Source organism: Nelumbo lutea, chromosome 4, assembly GCF_056320005.1.
Source record: "Nelumbo lutea isolate HS-2025 chromosome 4, American lotus-T2T, whole genome shotgun sequence".
Classification (NCBI taxonomy): Eukaryota; Viridiplantae; Streptophyta; class Magnoliopsida; order Proteales; family Nelumbonaceae; genus Nelumbo; species Nelumbo lutea.
Genome location: NC_142687.1, coordinates 65,011,310 through 65,030,695, shown reverse-complemented (window position 1 = coordinate 65,030,695; position 19,386 = coordinate 65,011,310). Strand labels below are relative to the sequence as shown.

Genomic DNA, 19,386 nt, shown 5'->3' with positions numbered 1-19,386 from the left:
AATAAAAACTTTTTTGACTAGGGTTTAATAGACAAAATCTGTTTTGGACAAAAGTGTGATTCTATTGTAACCTTGGGCTGTTGGGATGTTCTAACCTGCTTTTACTAAATCCTATTTACTTCTCCTGATAAAATTTTATTTGCTAATAAAAAAAAGTTTTTATTGGTAATGGAGAATATTTCATCTCAGAAAGAAGACCATAAATTCCAAAATTTGAATGTAGGACTAGTACAAGCGCTTATTTTGCTAGTGAATCCGCTATTCCATTTGCTGTTCTAACCCATTCTGGAAAGATATTCAGTTCTTTTGATAAACAATCTCTTTCTTCAAATGAATGTCTGTATCCAAGGGACTGCACTCTTGTTACTTATCCAAGATATTGCCCGCTTCGAATCACCTTCTACTTCCAAATGTTGAAATCCAAGCTGGCTTTGCTAATCTTAGTCCTTGCATTAAAGCCATTAATTCTTCTTTCAACGAGTCCCCACCCTGCCCTAGAAACCTCTGAATACACCCCCCTACCTGCCCACCCCGGATTCCCCAAGGGGCACCCATCTGCAATTGGTTCCAAGTACATAGCCACCACCCTGCCCAAGAAATCTCTGAACAAGTTCAACTTTATTGTATTATTTGTTGGGGCATTCCCTTCTATAATCACCCTATCCTTAGTTTTAGCTGATTGTGCCACTTCAATCCATGATCTTAAAAAGTCATTTGCTGTGAAAGTTTGAAATACTTCCACTGTCTTTACCCAATGTGAACTTTAATCTTTATCCTTTCCACTAATTCTTCCTTGGATTTGCCATTCTTTTTAAATATCTCTCATTCCTTTCTTTCCCAAATAGTCCACACCACTGCTGCCCTAGTTGCCTTCCGCATGATCCTTCCTCTCTTTACCACATCTAGGAGAGGGACCCACCTGCATCCAAAGAGAGAACAAAAAAACTCCCAAACATAAAGCACAAAAGGACAGGAGATTAGCAAATGAGGAATGGTCTCACTACTAACTTTGCAAAGTATAAGGAGAAGATAAATATTTATGAGACCGTTTTTGAAGTATATCACAATTATTGATCTTTCCAAGGAATACTTCCCAACATAAAGCTTGGACTTTTGGTGAATAGGCTTGCTCCAAATCTCTTTCACCAAGAAGTTCTCCTCCAAATTATTAGGTTGTAATAGGGCATTGAAGAAGGAAGCACAAGTGAATAAGCCATCAGGAAAAATTGACCAATTCTTTTGTCCTCCAAGTTAGGTTCCATAAAGACTGATTCCAAGATGGCCAACAACTGATCAAGGGAAGCACATTCATTGTCCCTTAAACCCCTCTTGAAACCAAAGTCCCAATGTAACCCTAAGTGGGAGGCTACCCCAAATTTTGACACAGGTTCAAATTTATAGTTAGAGAGTGTATAAAGTAAAGGGAATTGCAATATGAGGGGAGGCTTCACCTACCCAAAGATCATCCCAGAAGAGGACTCTGTTCCCACAACACATCAAAATGAGTAAAATTAAGAAAGATCAGGAGTACCTCTTGAATTGATTTCCAAGGGGAAGTTACAGAGGAGTGAACCTAATTCCTATGAATCAGGTTTTCAGTTCCTAGCCCACCTTGCTCCTTCAGTTTGGTAACTTTTTCCCATTTAACCAAGTGACTCTTTCTTTCTTCCCCCAATTCCCACAAGAAGTCCTCGTGTTTTTTAGTTGCTTGGCCACTTTAACTAGAATACAAAAGGTAGACAAGTAGTAAATGGGTAAGTTAGCCATTCTGGATTTAATTAAGTTATTCTTCTACCCATTGAAATGTAGTTTCTTTTCCGCAATTCTTCTACCCATTGAAATGTAGTTTCTTCCTCCATCACAAGTTTCTAGAAGTCTATTGTTCTCAGGCTCCCCCCTAATAGAAGTCCTAGGTACTCCAAAGCACACTCATCGTTCTCGGGTTTACCTACTAATAAAAAACACTTTCCTATGCTCCCCAGATATCTGCATATGTTATGGGTTTCTAGAGTAGAACATTCCCCAAAAGTCTTTGACCAACTGACTTCCATTAAAATGTAGATCAAACTACTAGTATCCAAAATGAACCACTTGTACTAATGGATTCCCAGGTCAGGAAAAAACCTAGCAGATATGTCGGCTACGGTGAGAATGAAAAAACCTCAGCTCATGAAGCTGTTCTCCAGAAGATTATTAGCACAGTTCTTTCCTGATTGTCTGTTAAGAGGAGTTCAGAGAAGTCATATCCTCATCCTTGTTTTATGTTAATCACTTCGGCATGCTTAATAAATAAATTGTTGCTTCTCTTTATGTGGATCTCAATGCATCCCTTGAGATTTTAATGCAATACCTTATTTCGGCATGCTAAATATCTTTATGCGTGCTTGTTCCATTGAGATTTTAATGCAATACCTTACTTTTTTCGCAGATGCAAATACAGAGTTTAAGACATTCAATCAGGGAAACATAATCAAGAGCCTTGGTCACAACAGTGAACAACTCATTCTAACGAATTCATAGGTTTGCCAACTTATTAGCAGTTAGACTTGCTAGGGTGAGCCCAGATGAGTCTGTTGTCTTGGGAATCTGACATTCCGGGATAGTATGTTGGTGTAATTTGTTACCTTGATTGTTATGTTTTCTGCCTATTTGAGGTAGCTTTTCTTTTTCCTAGTTTTCATTTTGTAGGTAAAAGATGTTTGTATTGCCATTTTGGTTACACCACTCTTCATCTGCTTGTCTCCTCTCCCCATTTGTGAGGATTTGGGAGCACTTATTTACATTGTTTGGGCAAGATGTAAGGGTGGAAACAAATTGAGCCTTTTACTAGTTATTCAAGCTCGACTCGTGAAAAGATCAATTCAGCTCAGTTTAACCAAAATAAATGTAATAAAAATATAAACTTCAATTTTAAAATAAATGTTTTAAAAAACCTATTATCTAAATTAAAATACATAAACATAATGTGTAAATCGTATTCAAAATAAAACTTTAAAAACAAAATCAAACATATAAAACATTTTCAAGCATGTAAAACCCAAAATCTCTTTTTTCTTCAATTGCATTACTTCAAATAGCTAATCTGATGTAGAACATCTTGTATTCCTAATTCTACGAGCCACCTTTGTACCAAACCCCTCAAGGCAACAAAAATCGCAAAAAATAAAAAAAGGCACACACCTGTGCTGAAGCACCAGGTGCTTACCTTTTGAAAGTGCTGTGCCTAAGGCCTAGGCGAGGCACATACCTTTAAATGCACCTCACCTGAGCACCTAGTCACACCTTTTAAATCACTGCGACAAAGCTAAGCTATTTTAAGTTTTTCACAATTTACTCCTAGAGCTTCAGCCCTTTCTTCTCATGTTTTTCAGGCACATTTTGGGGAGAGAAGCAGGAAAGGCGAATATGGGATTTGATCCTAGCTCAGGGGAGACTACATCTACTTGTTTATCAGTAGCAGGAACTACATGCACAGACTTTTCTGCTTTTGGTTCATAAGACCTCCATTCAGATTGATCATCTTTTGCCAAGCATAAGATCAGCATCCTCTCTACCCATATAAATCATCTGATATACATCCCCAATTGAAGAGGTAAGCAATTCAAAGGTAATGTTTTAAGAGTGCAAGGTGCAAAAACAGCATAAGGGGATTTTGGCACCCGAGGCACAGGGCACAAGGTGAGCTGCAAACCTTTGAAAAAAAAAATCAAAAAGTAAAAAAAAATGCAATAATACATAAAAATGCAAAATTGAATTTTAAAAGAAATTAAATGGTTTAAAAAACCTACTGGCTCAAATTAAAAAACATAAAGCATGACATATAAAATATATTCAAAGTAAAAAATGTCAAAGTGAAAGCAAACATATGTAGATCATACCAAAGTGCTTCAAGCACAAAACAATTCAAGCTTGTGAAACTTTCAATGTGGTTATTTATCTCCTAGTTGCATACTTCAGGTAGCTAGTGTGATGTTAAACATCTTGTTTTCCTAATCTTTGAAGATTGGCCCTCAGCCTCCATTATAAAGACCCCTTGAGGCAAGCCCAAACAAGTGTATGCAGGAGTTTGGGGAAGTACCTCTCACCTAAATGCTTGACCCCTATATAGAAAGAAGGGTAGGCGTTGGCGCAAAGGTTGGGTTGCTCCATTGAGACCTGGGTGATCAGGGTTCAAATCTTGGAAAAAGTCTCTCCGTGTATCTGCAGGGATAAGGCTGCATACATCTGTCCCTCCCCATTGTGAGGGAACTGAGGTTTCAGGTATTTAAAAGGTTCTTTTTTTGTTTATTTCAGAAGTTAATAAACCATTACTAGTGCACAAACAGCAATAAAAGATCATTTAGAAGTTGATAAACCATTACGAAACAGTAAAGAATATAAGATTCTACAAAAACAAAAACAAAAAAAAAAAACAAAAACAAACAGAAACAAAAAGAAATATGTAGAAAACCCATATACCTGGGCTGAATCACAAGGCACATCAGGCACACACCTTTTGAAAGGATATTGTGCCTTGATCCAGGCAAGGGCGCAAGGCACATGGTGCACCTAGGCATGCCTGAGGTGTGCCTTTTAAAACACTGCTCAAAGGCTGACTTGGACATCTTCCAGCTGAACAAAATAGTAGTGTGGAACCCCAGGATATTTTCCAGACATCTTCCCTTAATATAAATTTCATTCTCTTGATGACAAGAAAATGTATAAAGTTGGAAAAAAATCAAGGAAAAAGACAACAAAAAAATGTCCCAAACCCTGGACTCACAGATGTGCGTACTAGCAAAGTAGACATCAGCATAACAGCTTTGACCTCAGTACCTTGTCTAATTAGAAATATGAACTCCCATGAATGCACTTAGGTTACTTAACTTACGGGGACAACAGAGATCAAAATTGGATATCAGTATTTAAAAATGCCCCAAAGACTAAGCATTATTCAGTGAATCCTTGTAAACTGGTGCTGCCAACAGATTCCAAATATGTGAAGAAACAACTGTTTCAAAAGGTATCTGCAAGAAGCAAGAAAAATGCTTATAGTACCCTGACACGTAAATGTGCCGACCCATGCTTGTTTGGTCAAATCCATGTAAGAAAATTCTTATAGTACCACCATCAAATATCAGTATACAACCTGCAATTGTGATGACATGTACCAAATCAAATCCATGAGAAGGATCTGTTCTCTTCTTTGTTCAAGTAAAACTAACTGAAACCAGAAGGTCGATGCAATGCTATACAGAAGCCAACACTATGTATCCAGTCCAAATATGTCAAATTATACTTCCATGGCATAATGGCGTCTAATTATGGATTTCTAAATTCTAACACTATTGCATTTTAACTGACCGAAAGAAAAGCACTAGCCTTAGGGTCAAAAAAGAACATAATTAGTGTTGAGTTCTTGTATATGTTTCACAATCAATTAACATTTTCAAGCAAAACCAGGACTACTGTAAGAAAATGAAAAAGAGGAAAGTTTTATAGTACCTCTTCAATACTTGTGCTATGATCAGTAGAAAGTTGAACAGCCCTCATCTTTAATCTGCAAATAGATATCTCTTTATTCTTGTTGATTTTGTTGATTTGGCTGTTCTGGTTATGCATTGGAGACTCCTCTGATATTCTGTCCAGCTCCACACGTACAAGTGATTCCCTTGATCTGTTCCGATGCCTTACATCATCCTTCAGAATATTTGGATTCGGGTGGCGATCATTTGGCCTCTCTTGTGCTAAAATCACACGGCTATCACCAAGGTTCATCACATAGACATCCTGATCCTTCATTAACATTACTAGAACACAGGATCCCATCAGAGCAAGCTCTGGGTTTTTGTCAAGTGCCTTCTCCACCATTTCCATGTAAGCATCCTCAGTGGTTTCAAGTGCTCGAGACATTGCCTTCAAAACTGCATCATGATCAACAAGCCCTGACTTGCATCTCCTCATGGGCCCCACTGGTTCTGCTATTCGCTCATCCACATGAATCTCTTCTCTATGCCAATCATAACTCCAAGGGAACAGCTTCTTACGCAATGACTTCTGCTTTCTGTACATTCTTTTTATCTTTGACCCAATTACAGACTTTCTTGTCCCCTGCCTTTGTTCTGAAAAAGAACACGAAGCCATAGCATCTTGCTCAGATTCCAACCCAATAACCCCTCCATCTTCCCGGGAAGTACTAGTATCTTCTGCCAGACAAGTAGAAGTTTCTCCTTTGGGATTCACCAAGGTTGATAGAAGCTGTGCTTGTGGTAAGGCCTCTCTTGAATACAATCCATCTGCACTTGCTTGCAAATTGTGCAAACCATTTTTCCGGTTTCCAGTCTCCAAGGCCAAGATAGAACCTTCAAGATTCCAGCTTTCCAACTGAAGTAGTTCATAAAGCCTCTTGCTTTTCCTACCTTGACCAGCTATTTTTCCATTCATAATGGAATCCGATTCTATGCCTGAAATAGATGGCATTGCATCTGAATCTTCACTCCTTTTCTTAGCTGCCTGCAGTTCAATGATTTCCATGGTCACATCTTTTTCCTCAATTATCTCATTGTTAGATGGTTGGGCCTTTATAGTTCTAGGATCAAGCTCTGAATTACCACAAACAACTTGTTCATGCACTTGATGTTTTGGATGATCCTCTTCCCTGGATTCTGAAGAAGCTGCAGCATTTCCGGCATCAAGAAGTTGGGAATTTGGTTGGTCACTTACAGGTTTATCCTCATAATCCCAAAGCAATCCTTCCATTTCCTTGTCAATAGACTTATAAAGATGGCCCATAAGAAAATCTGGTGCATCTGGGCCACTAAAGCCATCATATATCCCAACAAACAACCATCCCTGCTCTTCAGACAGCACAACATGAACCCTGTCTTCTCCAGCCTTGCCATGAGCCCATTGCAAGTTGCGGGTATTCCTATACTCGCCTTCTGATAGGCCTAACTCAACACAGTTTCTTGGGCCTTCCTGTCGAAACTTTGTCTCCTTGGAGTGCCAGACAAATTGAGTAACTGGATGCAAGAAAAAACGTTGCATCCACCCAGAGCCCACCGATCGTCTTGAGAAGGTCCGAGAGAGGGCACTCCTCATGGGTCTACTTACGCTCCTCATTAAACGCCCAAGACCTGGCTTTCTACGACCATAAGCAAGTGGTGCTGAGAAGTTGATTTTATCTGCACCGTCTAGAGGACCTGACATAAACCCACCTCCCTTTTCCAAAGGACCAGAAGCAAAACCTCTCTCCAGAGGTCCCGACATGAATCCATTTAAAGGCCCTGAGCCCCGAGGCACCGGCTGCAGGGGTATCGCTGCAAAGGAAGAAGTGCCCTCAAATGATGCAGCAGGCTCTTGTGCATCACTCGCAAAAAGTGCACTCTGATTTCCAGTACGAGCTGTAGAGACATTGGCACTCACGGAAGCCCCCGATATTGTTTTGAATGTTGTTTCAGGAAACCCCCGGTTGGGCTTTTGTAAACCCAATTGGTCTTCTACATTCTCGTGGCGAAACGACCCACTTAGTGTTTCAGAATCAAGCGTACTAGAATCAACCGTGAACCTCTCTGAATTCGACGGGGTTATGGCAGGAGAGTCAAGAATCATCGGCCTTACATAGCAGAAGGAATGGCCTAATCCTTCATCCAGTGGCTCTAAGAACTCTAAATCAACCCCACCTTTTCCGCTATCAACTGGAACAAAGCACCTCACCACGCGGGAAGTGCTGTTCCCCATCACGGACCAAACTAGATAGGAGACCTCCGGAATGGAAGATTTCTGTGGCTTTGCACCATGAGCAGGTACAACGGAAAGTAGCTTAAAGGAAACAGAGGAAGCCCAACAAATCCCTCTGCCTGGTGGGTGTTCTGGTGATTATGCATCATCAATATATCAAACTAAAACATTATGAAACCAAGGCCAAGAACACTCTTAGCTTCTCCATTACAACTGAACCAAGACCTCCTCGTGTATTTCTGTAGGTTTACCGATTCTCCGATAAACTAAAAGCACATACAAAGCAGATGTATAGAGCAATAATGATAGAAAGTGAAAGACTTCATCTAACCTCTTGAAGGATCCTTGGACGTCAATGGAGCTCCGGATCGGGCGGCACAGCAAACAGATCGAAGGGTGGAAAGGGCTTCAAATGGAACATCGTCGCCAAGGTAACCAGGTGGTGTTTCAGGAATCTGAGAAACCAGATAAGAAAACAAGCCTAGATGTAGAGGAAATACAACAGATTTAAAATAGGAAAAAAAACATGTAAAGATGGAGCTGTATAAGAGCTAAAGTGAGAAGAAACAGTCAACCCAGATGAGAATTTGAGTAAATAAAGAAGAAGAGAGGACTAGGATTTGGGAGATGAGAGAAACAGGAACCCAAGTGACAAGAGAAAAGAATGGGAAAGAAGAGCAGGAAACGAGGTTTTTTTTTCAATTTTTTATTAATATTTTTTGGTCTGATGATGAATCTATTTTGAGTTCATCAAGGAAACTCTCTTTCTTGGGGTTTTCAAATGGTTTGGGAGGGTAAAAAGAAATTAAATTAAGTTGAAGGGTTGAAACAGTTACATGGGTTTTGTTGCAAAGAGAGCACTGGAGAAGCTGCCCAAATAAAATAAAAGAAAAGCCATTTCATTTGTGGAAGAGCTGTGTACGGGTGAATTGTGGGTTGAGAAAAACACTGGAAAAGGGAAGATCTCGTACAAAACAACGATCAAGTGTGGTCGAACTGCATCAGCATTGAACTACATCCTGCTCCTGCTCCCAAAGATGAAACCACCCTCGTCTAGTGTGGTACTGCTGGAGCCCACCTAACACCAATCCGCTATTATCAAAAATTAAAGGGAAACACCCTAAATTTGAGTGAGAGCTTTTATTTTTTTTTTTTCTATTTTTGCTTTATTTGAATGATTGGTGGTGCAGATATCGTTGGAGTCAATAAATAGCCACTTTCCACCATCACCATCAGCACCACTCTCTTGCCCATGGTCGTCCTCGTGCTGAAAGACATGGATGGATGGGGATTATAAAGCTTCAAACCTACTTAGCATTCAAAAATAATAAATTTCCGGTTTATATTTTTTTTACAGGTTGATGACCACACCCTAAATAATAGAGAGTGGGTTAAATAATCCGTGGCTACCCTCAAGAAGAGAATCCACTTGTTTAGGGTGATTCATTAAAACAGTAAAAAAGAAAAAAAGAAAAAAAAAACATCAAACAAACCAACAATTTAAAAATAAATAAATTTGAATATTTCTTGAACCTATTACTTTTTCAGAAAATTTGAATTTTTATGGGGTGCCGGATGATATAATTGGTTTTGTTTTCAAAAACAAAACCATGTCCCTATTTCTACACAATTAAGGGTAATCCTCCTCCAAGCCCAAATCTTCTACTATAAACTCTTTCCACATCCCTACCACAAGATACTATAAGAACAGATTGGGAATATCTCCTTTATCATTCACTAGAAATGGCAATGGGTGGGTTCAAGGTGGGGATCATATTCCCCAACTTAGAGATAAATTACAGTCTTTATCCTCCATCCCCAATCCATGATGGAGGCAGGTTCCTTGCAAGGACCTGAATCCTCAAATCTTTTTAATTAATAGGAATTTTGAAAAAAATAAATTTACTTAAAATAAAAGAAAATTTTAAAATATAAATAATATTTTAAACATATTTTGATATAAAATTATAAATAATATCATATATAATAATATATATTTAATATATACATATATATAATCAGGATCGGGTCAGGGTGGGGACTTCATTCCCCGTAAGCACAGATTGGGAATATCTCCTTTATCATTCACTAGAAATGGCAATGGGTGAGTTCAAGGTGGGGATCATATTCCCCAACTTAAAGATAAATTACAGTCTTTATCCTCCATCCCCAATCCTTGACAGAGGCGGGTTCCTTGCAAGGACCTGAATCCTCAAATCTTTTTAATTAGCAGGAATTTTGAGAAAAATAAGTTTACTTAAAATAAAAGAAAAATTTTAAATATAAATAATATTTTAAACATATTTTGATATAAAATTATAAATAATATCATATATAATAATATATATTTAATATATACATCTATAATCAAGGTCGGGTCAGGGTGGGGACTTCATTCCCAGTCCCCAATCTTAACCTCGGTCAGGGGTTCCTATTAATCCCCATCCCCGAGGTCAGGTACCCGGTGAGAATGGGAAAAATTGCCATCTCTACACAGGACAGCATAGGTGTGCATTGGATTTATTACCCATGTCATCTCCCCATTAATTATATTTCATGGGTATGGGGTGTCATAAAATTTTGTGGCAAAAAAATATGGCATTAAACAAAATAGAATGGCTAAATAGTATTCATGTAGCCAACCCCATATGTTTGCAATAAGGCTTGGACAACAATGAACTCACCCCCAACCTTGAAACCAATGCATATATCTGCAATTTTTAAGCTTATTTTCTATAATTTTGACTATGAAGTTAAATTAAAACCTTATTAGTTTTAAAATATAAATACTGTATAGTCATATTTTTATTTGTTTCAATAAAAATGCAAGGCAGATAATACACGATATTTTTTTAATTTATAAATTATATATGCATGCATTTAAATACTATAGGAAAATTTACTTTTATTTTATATTGCACATGTAATGTACACATAAAGCACACTGAATTTTATCCTATAAATCCTAACGTTGCACTTGGAAACAATGTAAATGGAGTGTAAATCTTGGTTTAAGGTAAATTTACACTCTAGTTCAGTTTTGCCTGTTTACAGAAAATATATTTTTCAATGCATGTTTATATCGATAATGAGATGTAAAAGTACATCCATAAAAAATAAGTAAATTTGCATTTCAAGTGGGCTTTTGATAAAAAAAAAAAAAAAAAAAAGACATACTTTATTAGAATTCTTGTTTGCATCCATTGCAGGTAAAAGCTTGTTTGGTAATAAGGTAAATTTGTAAATGCAAAACTAACCCAACTTTGTATTTGCATGAACGGTTTTACACTCTTCATATTTGCATTCACACTCTATTTGCATCGTTTCCAAACGTAGCCTAAATGAAAATGTATTACTTATCAGTTCACATTTAACTATTCATTTTGTGTATGAAATCGGGTTGTTTACTCTATCTTATATTGTTAGAATAAACTCATGCATGAGCTGGTTTAAAAAATGTGCTTAGCATGAGATCAATAACCGAGTGAAAAAAAAGCAAATTCAAAATTGACCCAACAAATATAACTAAAGCTCACGTTAAATACTTTCTTAATGCATTTTATTATTGTACCATAACAATCTATGAAACAAATCTATATTAAATCAATAGAGAGAGAGAGGGAGCCCATGGAAAAATGAACAATGATTTCTTAAAGTTTTTATAGAGGAGGAAAATTAGTTCATACCATGTATTGGTGGGCAAATTTAGGGAAGAGTAGAAATACAAGTATGTATAGTGTATATACAAGGTTTAGAAATATACTACACAAGCTTTTGTATTGAACATATTTGTATTTGCATTCTTCCCAAATGGAGCATTAAGAATTCTCCCATTAGAGTGTAAATATGGAGACAATAAGACCCATGGGAGATTTAAGACTGTTTTTATTAGAGAGTAAATATGAATTTTATGAGAGACAATGAAGACCCATGAAATGTTAGAAATGTTTAATAGATATCTAAATCTAGCTACTAATTTATCTAATCAAGTAGTAGTAAAGTAATCATCATTCATCAATATTTAGAGAATTGAAACCAAAATCAGAATTGGAATCCAAATAGTTCTTCCCCAACCTATTTAGTTAGGCTCGGATCGGATTTTAAATTAGAATTGGTTGGAATGAATTTCTCATTCCCAATACAATGGACATTCTCTCATTCCACTAGAAATGAGAATCAAATTCTGATTCCACTCAACCAAATAATTAAAATTTGAATGATCCATTTTGATTTTGATTCTATACTTCAAATCCCACAAACCAAACTGGCCCTTAATTTGGAAAGATTTGTCACGATAAAGAGAAACCTATGGGGCTGAGTCGTACTCGCCTCACCTGGTGGATTGCCTCGAAAGATCCCCGAGTAAACTTGCAGCTGGGCAGAGAAGGTAGGTATACACAACACTTCCATTAATGGGTGGTTAGATTTAGATGGGCCACATATGGGATCACCAAGTCAACTCAACATCTTCAGACTGTGGCCCATCTAGTACACATACATAGATGGTCCAAATCTTGGGACAAGCTCAACATATATTACATCCATGCCTGAGTAAAAAAGAGATATAATTAAACATGGTCCACAGCCAATAAAGTCATCTATATATTTATTGCCCAACCTTTGCACTCTCTTATAAAATTATAATTAACTAATTATTCTTTTATTTTTATTTTCTTAATTTGAGCATCTATATATATATATATATATATTTATATATACATACACAATGTTTAGAGAACCAAAGACAATAAAAAAAGAGAGAGATTTACGGGTCAGAGGTTTGAGGTCAAAATGTGATGATGTAATAATAACAACAGCAATAACATAATATATACATAATAATATTAATTATATACTTGTATTCAATGTATATATTTATATTTTGTTATAATATATATTTTTATTCTAGTTTCAATTTTTATATTAAAATTAAGATCTGAGGCAAAGGATGTTTTTTTTTTGGCAAAAATAATGATGCCAAGACGCCTCTGCAAGTTTGCATATTAGCTAAAATTAAAATGATAAAAAAACTGGCTAGTTTTATAAACCAAAGGCTGGTTTACTCTAGTTGGACTAGCCAGCTGGCCAATTGGTTGGTGATAATGGTTTTAGGGGTATGACCAAATTGATGAGGGCCCATGTCATAGTTTAACCAATCCAATTGGCTGATCTAGTCCAATTTTCTAAACATTGGAAAATGGGACTATGATGAGTTTATGTTGAAATAAAAAATACATAATGGACATTTAGATTGTGGGAGAAAGGGAAAGTGTTCTTACTTTAGTTTGTTTGTTCAGTGGCAAAATAAAAAAGAAAAAAGTCCAATTAAATTTAGAAAGTAGTTGGTTTTATTGCCACTAATTAACAGAAGGGGACATAATAAAAGAGTAAAAATATGAAAACTATTGTTTGCAAGTATTAACTTTTTGTGCTGCTACTAAAATATGGCTTTCTCAAAAATTGTGTGAACCATTTATTAAAAAACACCAATTTTGATGTTTTTCATTTTCAAGACCGATTTTTCATTGTTTGGCTTATATGGCGCCTAATAACGCTGAGGTGTAAGAAAATCGTACAAAATGTTTAAAACAGATTTTGTCTCGTTTTTCAAGACAAAATCGTACAAAACATTTATCTTATAAATGCCATTGATACCAAACAACCTCTTAACTTTTATGACTTGAAATGTAAAGCCAAGGCAAATAATAAATAAGTTTTTATCAATTTTAGTGGATAGATATTTTTAGTAGGTATAGTCCTTCAAAATCCACTGATTGAAGGGTAAGTGGGATGTTTTCACTTGTCTGTTTTGTACTTTGTAATTACAGTCTCAAGGTGCATTTCCATTAGGCATCCAATATGTAACTAGTAGATCCTGACAAATACTTCCCACTTTACCCACCAAATCCACAGATATATTGTCTTATGTTGTGTTTGGTTTTAGGCATCCAATATGTAACTAGTAGATCCTGACAAATACTTCTCACTTTACCCACCAAATCCACAGATATATTGTCTTATGTTGTGTTTGGTTGCAAAGGGAACATAGAAAAACGGAAACAAATTAAAATTGATCTTCCTTATTTTGACCATATAGCAGGCTAAAAGAGAAAAGAGAAAAGAAAAAGAACTGAGGGATAAAAAAACTAATGACCTCTTTCACTTATCTAAAGAAGATAAGAAAGCTAAGAAAAACAGTAAAAAGAAGCAAAATTGGTCCCACACATTTTTCCACGACCCAACATGGAATCTGGGGTGAAGAAATTGTAAAACATGCAATGATAAATGGTCCAACATGCACATTTGTTGAGGCTCAGATATGCTACCCATTAGTTGTTTTCACATCTCTATTCATGAAACATTACAGTGAGAATATCTTTCTTATAAGATGTTTTCAATACACAGTGGTGATGCTCTGTAAATAGAATATGGGAACAATTTGTGAGAGCAGATCCGAGGTGTATTTGTTGTGTGGGCCTTGGAAGAGCAGACCCCCAACTCCACAAACAGTCAGTCAAAGCACCGATACTCATCACTTTGTCATTTGACTAAATTAACCAGTTCCACTACAGCTAAAGCTTTAATGATGACTGAAAAGCTCCCATATTAATTAATTATCCTTTTCAACACTGTTATTCTATATATGATTAAACCATATCTTTGTTTTCTATATTTTCTCTTCCAGTGGGCCGTGGACAAACAAGCAACAATTTCTCTTATAAAAAAAGTAACAATTTCTAGAAAGTGGTTGAAGTGGTCACCTCTCAACCCAACCCAAGTCCAATATTCCAATCTCATGAGTCATGCATGAATGTTTTATTTTTTTTTCCTTGAAAAATCTTTCAACCAACCCCCTCATCAATCAATGAAAGAAACAAAACCTCAAGTCAGAAATCAGAAATGGCCATTGAAGTATAACAATATTAATTAAAATAAAGACTTAAAAAGGTCCTTCTAGATTACTCACCATTCATTATAATAATTAAGAAACTCTTCTTTATTAATTAGTTAATTGATTATTATTATTATTATTATTATTAAATTAAGGAAATTAAAGGTCCTGGACCTCTCTTGGTGGTGGTGGATAGATGGATTGGGATGATACTTTGGATGATAGATTACATTTGACATTTCTATGCACATGCATGTTATCTATTAATTATTATATTATTATCGTAAATTAAAACCCAACTTCTTTTTCTTCTCAAAAATCAAATTATTTATATGAGCAACTTTTAATCTTGTTACACATGTTATGTTACTAGCGAATGTAAACGTAAGAAATAGAATTGTCTCTTGTTCACTTTTTTGGTGGTGTTTGGAACGTATTTTATCAGAAAATAGTATTGCATAGATATGCTGCTTTTTTTTTTCAGAAAAAGTTTTTTTATTGGAATTTGCTATTTCATATTATTGTTTTTACTATCACATAATTACACTGATGTATTTGTAAAACAGCCCATCAGATAAGTGTAAAAGATGAATCGATCCAGTAAAAGTTTTTGGAAGATCATCGGTTATCTTTTGCACTCACCTGGTGTAATGGTTAGAGTGTACGAGGACGACAACGAAGAAGAAGAAGAAGGAAGGGGGAGAGAACAGAGAAGCCAACAAGCTACTGAACAGAAAGTGAGAGAGAAGAAGAAGAAGATGGAGAGGGGAAGAGAGAGAGGGGGAGCAGAAACAATGGTTGTGGATGGTATTGCGAATGAAACGACGACGAACACAAGGAAACCGAGGTAAAAATCCCTACAACCGAGAGATTGCAGTCCTTACCGGTCGGCCATGAAACAGAGCACCGCGATCGGCGGTGAGTGATGTATCAGACCCATAAACTGGTGACTGGGTGTTGCAACAGGAGAGGCTCTCGTACGTAAGCGCCTCTCTGTTCTCGTTCTCGTCGGGTGTTGCAATCCTTGCCAGGTGTTGCAACTGCCTCTCTGTTCGTAAGTCATGTTCTCGTACTCTGTTCTCATCAAAGGAAGAGAGAAGGAGAAGAGAGAGAGTGAGCGAGCAATGTAATAAATACGTCAAAAATTACATCGATTATCGTTGTAATTAAAAGATAAAATGTAATTTTATACCGATTTAATAATTTTTCGATATAAAATTACATGTTTACCAAATGTATGTAAAATCGAACCAGGTGCAAAGTTTATCTCAGGTCGATTTTACACTTCCACCAAACGCAGCCTAAGTGTTTTTTAATACTATATCAGTATATTATTATTAACAATAATAAAAAAAATAAAAAATAATAAAAAAATATGTTATCAAATCACACATTTCCCAACTTCTAAGACTGATCTGAGAAAATGTTTTTCGAAGAATCAATAACATTAGAAATTTTTCATAAACGGATTTTAGACACAGCACAAATGAGACAATATTTACTATAAACATGGCCGAGAATCGATTCATTCTAGTCAAATGGTCATAACCTTTTGATCGTCTGAGCCAGCTGTTAAAAGGGAAAATATTTAGTATCGTGTCACACATGATCCCATCCACATGGCAAAAATAGGTGGGTCTGTGTCGTGTATTAATTAATTATTAAAAAGACAAGAAAAGAAAAAAAAAATTAAAGGAACAAATGGTCGCCATTGTAACTTGTAGAGGTGATTCAGATTTCAGAAAGTAGAAGCTAGAAGCTGGACTTGCTTCTCGAATAAGAATAAGATAAATAATGCATGCATGTGGGTGCTCGGGATTTGTATAATTTTATATCATCTGTTAGAAGAATCAAGAAATGCTGATCGTCTCTTCCTCTTACCCTTTTCTTTTGTACACTTTATATTAACAATGACTCCATTATGTACAGTTTTTCTCATGTAAAGCCAAGATGAGATATAGAGTTATGTACAATTTTTCTCATGTAAAGCCAAGATGAGATATAGAGCTGTCAGTAGGATTGGATTTGGTTCAATCCGATCCAGTATAATGTGAGCCCACTTATAAATTGATTGCACTTCAGCTTAAATGTAATACAAACCAAATTCAATCCATGTAAATGGACTGGATTGGATCTAATCCGAATCGAATGAAATATAAAAAATTAAATAAAAAATAGAATATGTAAAAAATTACAAAAATATATTAAAATGAAGAAAATCTGAAAATTACAAAAAATATACCCTTTTGGTATTGAAATACACTTTTGCAAAAGTACTTTCATAAAAATGTTTTCGTAAAAATACTTTAATAAAAGTACTTTTTGTAAAAGTATTTTTATAGAAGTACTTCCATATAAGTGCTTTTATAAAAGTACTTTCATATAAGTGCCTTTGTAAAGGTACTTTTATAAAAGTACTTTCATAGAAGTGCTTTAATATGCTTTTATAAAAGTATTTTTGTAGTACTTTTATAAAAATACTTTCGTAAAAGTGCTTTCGTAAAAGTTCTTTCATAAAAGTGCTTTTATAAAAGTACATCCATAAAGTGCTTTTATAAAAAGTATTTCTGTAAGATTTCATTTGTAAAAGTGTTTTTGTGTAAAATTACTTTCATAAAAGTACTTTTTTTATAAAACCGCTTCTATAAAAGTGCTTTCATAAAAGTACTTTTATGAAAGTGCTTTCGTAAAAGTATTTTTCTAAAGGTGCTTTTGTAAAAGTACTTTTATAAAAATGATTTTATATCGGCTTCAATTCTAATAGATTCCTAATTGGACAAGGGTTTGGCCTCATGATCGGATTATTGGAAATTTGGTTTAGGTCCAATTTAGACCAATAAGAATATGAACCAATTTATTTTGGATTGGCCCAATCCAATAATTACAACGAACTGTCCAAATCCGAATTGATAAGGTTTGGATCACATTGGATCCAATCCAAAACCAGTCAATTGACACCCCTAATGAGATATTAAGTAAATCTCTCTCTCTCTCTCTCTCTGATTTATTTGTATGATATACAGGTTGTTGTTTAAAATGCAATTTTAAGTATCATTTTAAAATCGACAACCAAGTTGAAAAACAGTCTCAAAATTGAACTAACGAAAATGACCAAAAGTTCACATTAAGTGCTTTTTTACAGCATTTTATTATTGAACTAAAACAATCCATGAAACATCTCTGCATTAAATTAATAAAAAAAGAGAAAAACCTGATACCATAGAAAGGAGCAATGATTTCTTTAGACTTTTATAAGGAAGAAGTTGGTTCACCCTATATACTTTGTGGACAAATTTGGTTTGACATTAGTTTGGGTTCAAGCTGGGGCTCATATTTAGGATTGGCCCTTAATCTAATCCATCTATTCATACATCCATTTTATCATATAACCAAAAGGAATTAAAAGAGATGTAAGTGAAAAAGAGAGATTTAATGGGAAAGGAGAGATGTTAGAATTTAGAAACATTGATTACTAAAGGGTGTGTGTGAGTGTATGTGTATAAGAGAAAGAAATGAAAAGTTAAATCGTCAGTTTTAATTGTTTTTCTAATATATATTGCAGGTGTTGTTTCCCCTTTAAATAATTAAGAATAATTATTAAATGCTAGGATATTTAAATCAAGGCCATGTATTGGGGTCTGATAAATATCCTCCTTAACACAAAGTCCTGTCCGAGAGAGATAATAATAACAAAATTCCAATGTTAATTAATGAAATGCCATGCATTCAACAATTTGTATTGTTTGAGTGGGCTTAACTTGCACCACTGATCTTATCTGTATAGAAGAAGGGCTCTTTGAAAGTTGAAACAAAGAGCCCAATTTAAAATTAGGTAGCCACCATCACTGCTGCTATGAACCAACCAATACACACATGGAGATGAGATTAGTGATTAGGTATTTAGGTGGGCATTGGGCAACACTATTAGACTACACGCAGGTCAATAACCTACGTGGGCTGTGTGGTTAATTAATACAATTTATTATTTATCAATAAATATAATATAGTAATAACTATAACCCGCCAAACAAGTGAGACAGTGAGAATAGGTAAAATTAAAATTGCCCCCTCCCCCACTATTCTTTGTTTTTGAACACCTATTAATAGTTAATACTATTTGTTGTGTTGTGTGTTAAATAAACGTTCAAATAAGTGTAATTTATTAAGTATGTGTTTGGTTTTGTAGGTGTTTATGAATAAATTGTTTATTTGTATTTTTTCATTTTAAATGTTTATTTATATTTTTTTATTTTAAAATGTTTCTTGTTTTTATTATTTGGTTGGACTTCACTTTAAACATTTTTACTCTCTACCTCATATTAATATCCATTAAAGTGTCACATCATCATTTGATTTCAAGAAATACTGGGGTATTGGAATAAACAAAATTTTGAAATTTCCCCAAATATCATATACACAAAGCATTTCAATTTTCTATTATTTAGTTGATAGACGATGAAACCAAATAAGTGTTTCATTTTACTTCATATACAATAAATCTAACGCTTATGTAACGCTAATATAACAACATTTTTTCCATTAAACTGCCACGAAACCAAACACACAACCTAAATATCCTAATCCCCTTATCTAACCAAAACCACTTAACTAGTTTCACTGTTAAGGTAGTAGACATATTTGCAGCAGTAACAACTATGCAATATAATGCTATCCACCCGTCCTATGTCCTTCACATAACATGTGCAGTGATGAATGCAAATGGGCTCCACACTCCAAACCTGTCACACCCATTCCAAAAGTCAACTCAATACCGT

General features: G+C 35.3%; 1 protein-coding gene across 3 annotated transcripts in view; it reads right to left on the bottom strand.

Annotated features, from left to right (window-relative positions):
• POL (Protein phosphatase 2C family protein) overlaps positions 1 to 8,620 on the bottom strand; it is a 38,265-nt gene extending 29,645 nt beyond the window's left edge. Inside the window, exons 1-2 of one of the 3 annotated variants that reach the window (XR_016112210.1) lie at positions 5,485 to 8,465; positions 5,038 to 5,128 (exon numbers count right to left, since the gene is read on the bottom strand). Coding sequence is in view for 2 of the 3 variants with exons in the window: in XM_088982049.1 (XP_088838175.1) it covers positions 5,485 to 7,719 (2,235 nt within the window). In the remaining variant the exon portion in view is untranslated. Of the gene's footprint in view, positions 1 to 5,037; positions 5,129 to 5,484 lie in introns of all 3 variants that reach the window. The other 2 variants (XM_088982049.1, XM_088982048.1) reach the window with 2 other exon arrangements.
• Between the last annotated feature and the right edge of the window lie 10,766 nt (positions 8,621 to 19,386).